Source organism: Anneissia japonica, unplaced genomic scaffold (genome assembly GCF_011630105.1).
Source record: "Anneissia japonica isolate Jap-2015-1 unplaced genomic scaffold, ASM1163010v1 scaffold91271_len1713_cov191, whole genome shotgun sequence".
NCBI classification, from domain to species: Eukaryota; Metazoa; Echinodermata; class Crinoidea; order Comatulida; family Comatulidae; genus Anneissia; species Anneissia japonica.
Genome location: NW_022700012.1, coordinates 1 through 1,695, shown reverse-complemented (window position 1 = coordinate 1,695; position 1,695 = coordinate 1). Strand labels below are relative to the sequence as shown.

The 1,695-nt window shown below is 31.5% G+C and overlaps 1 protein-coding gene across 1 annotated transcript; it reads right to left on the bottom strand.

Moving 5' to 3' along the window:
* Nucleotides 1-865: 865 nt before the first annotated feature.
* Nucleotides 866-1,587, bottom strand: LOC117103268. Its single transcript, XM_033243836.1, has one exon. It carries the CDS (start codon nt 1,446-1,448, stop codon nt 903-905), a length of 546 nt encoding a protein of 181 aa, XP_033099727.1. The 5' UTR covers nt 1,449-1,587; the 3' UTR covers nt 866-902.
* Nucleotides 1,588-1,695: the final 108 nt, after the last annotated feature.

Here is a 1,695-nt window from a genome sequence, read left to right as displayed (position 1 = left end):
CTTGAAATTACTAAATGTAAGTTATTTATTTAGTAATATAAGTGAATTCATTAATCCTTTTTTTTTTGTAACTAAAACAGAAACAAAACTTCCAAGAACAAAATTTGTGATTATATATCGCTATACTATTCTATGTACAATTAAGTTGATGAGAAATAGTGTAGGCCTGCTCAGTTAAGTGAAGCTGAATTTATAGAAAAAACATATTTATACAAATATGTTTAATAATAACAATGTTTATTTGTATCTGAAAAAGTAAATATTGGTTAACTAATTAAGTTATAAATAATTATAATTACATTATATACACATTAACTAAGAATTCCATAATCACACTACTCGGAGTAACGATGGCTTATTCTTTTTCTGTAAAACAACCTATGACTACTGTACATCGTTTTACTTTATTTAAACTTAAGAATAGACATTAGATATAAGAAAAGTTTATACAGGTCAATGATACATCGTTCATCCGTGTCCGTTTAATGGAGTTCAAAAAGCATATAGATCTGTTTCATTAAAACAGTTATCAAGTTATTAGCTGCTGATGTTTCTTCTTCAGGCAAGTCTACATGACTGATTAAATGTCAGAAAAAGAAATTTAACATTGAAATAAATATTTGAAGCATCGTATGTACACAGTTAGAATTTCGACCAACCTTTGTATATTATTATTTGTATTTCAACATAGTATTACTGTTACTGTTTGTTATGTTATTATTGTATTAAAGTATATCTATTAGTCAGTATAGTGCTGCACTTTTTACCATTTCTAAGGAGGAAAGTCAGTAGGCCTACATGTGAAACATGTAAAGTCTTAAAAAAAAATTAGCGTTCTCATAATCAGGATTCAGTTTATCTCCACTCTGGCAAATTTATAAGTTTGGGAACATTTCGTATTATTATAAAGCAACAAAATTTTCATCAAAAATGTCAATAAGATAAAGTAACAGTTGTGTACTTTCCTCAAAAGTATTTGGCATCGTATAATTATCTAAATTGTTTCCAATAATTTCAGAAATTCCACCAGCAAAGACTGGAGAGCATCCGTACTCGGGAAGTACATCGCAGTAGTCACGTTTTACCTCTTCAATATCATCATCAGAAAATTGCAATGGAAATTTATAATTTCTTGATCCGTATATTTCTGGTAAGAAATATAGTATATCGGGTTTTCCACATGGGATCTCCAAATTTGTTTGACTGCGAATTCTATGTTGATTCCACATTCTGGCCATACGCGAAAAATCTCTTTGAATTATGTCGGTTAAACAGAATCTACATTCAACATGAACATCATTAGATGTGTCTACTAGTCCTCTGTCCTGAAGGTCTTTTAGGTGATTAATCCAAAAGCGAGAACAAAGTCGTTGTAAGTATGACCAAAAGGCTTCGATACGTTGATTTGCAACGGATCTGCCATACAAAAAACTTCTTAGGCCACTCATTGAATCGTGATCATTCGATCTTAACGCTACTTGAATTATTCTAACCAAGGAGTTCTCCGTTCCTCTATCCGCACGGACAACTCTCGGTACTCCATGTATTTTCTGTACATAGTCCAAAAAGAACTGCGCGATATATCTCGGATTTTTATTACTAGGGCCCACCTTTATCCACAAAACTCTTATAGAGAATCCATCTATTGCAGCATGTACTGACAATCCAAAGGGTTTTAATTTGTCAAACCCGTCA

Excerpts from the sequence above, each read along its gene's own strand:
- LOC117103268 (XM_033243836.1), bottom strand. The coding sequence starts at position 1,448 with ATGAGTGGCCTAAGAAGTTTTTTGTATGGCAGATCCGTTGCAAATCAA.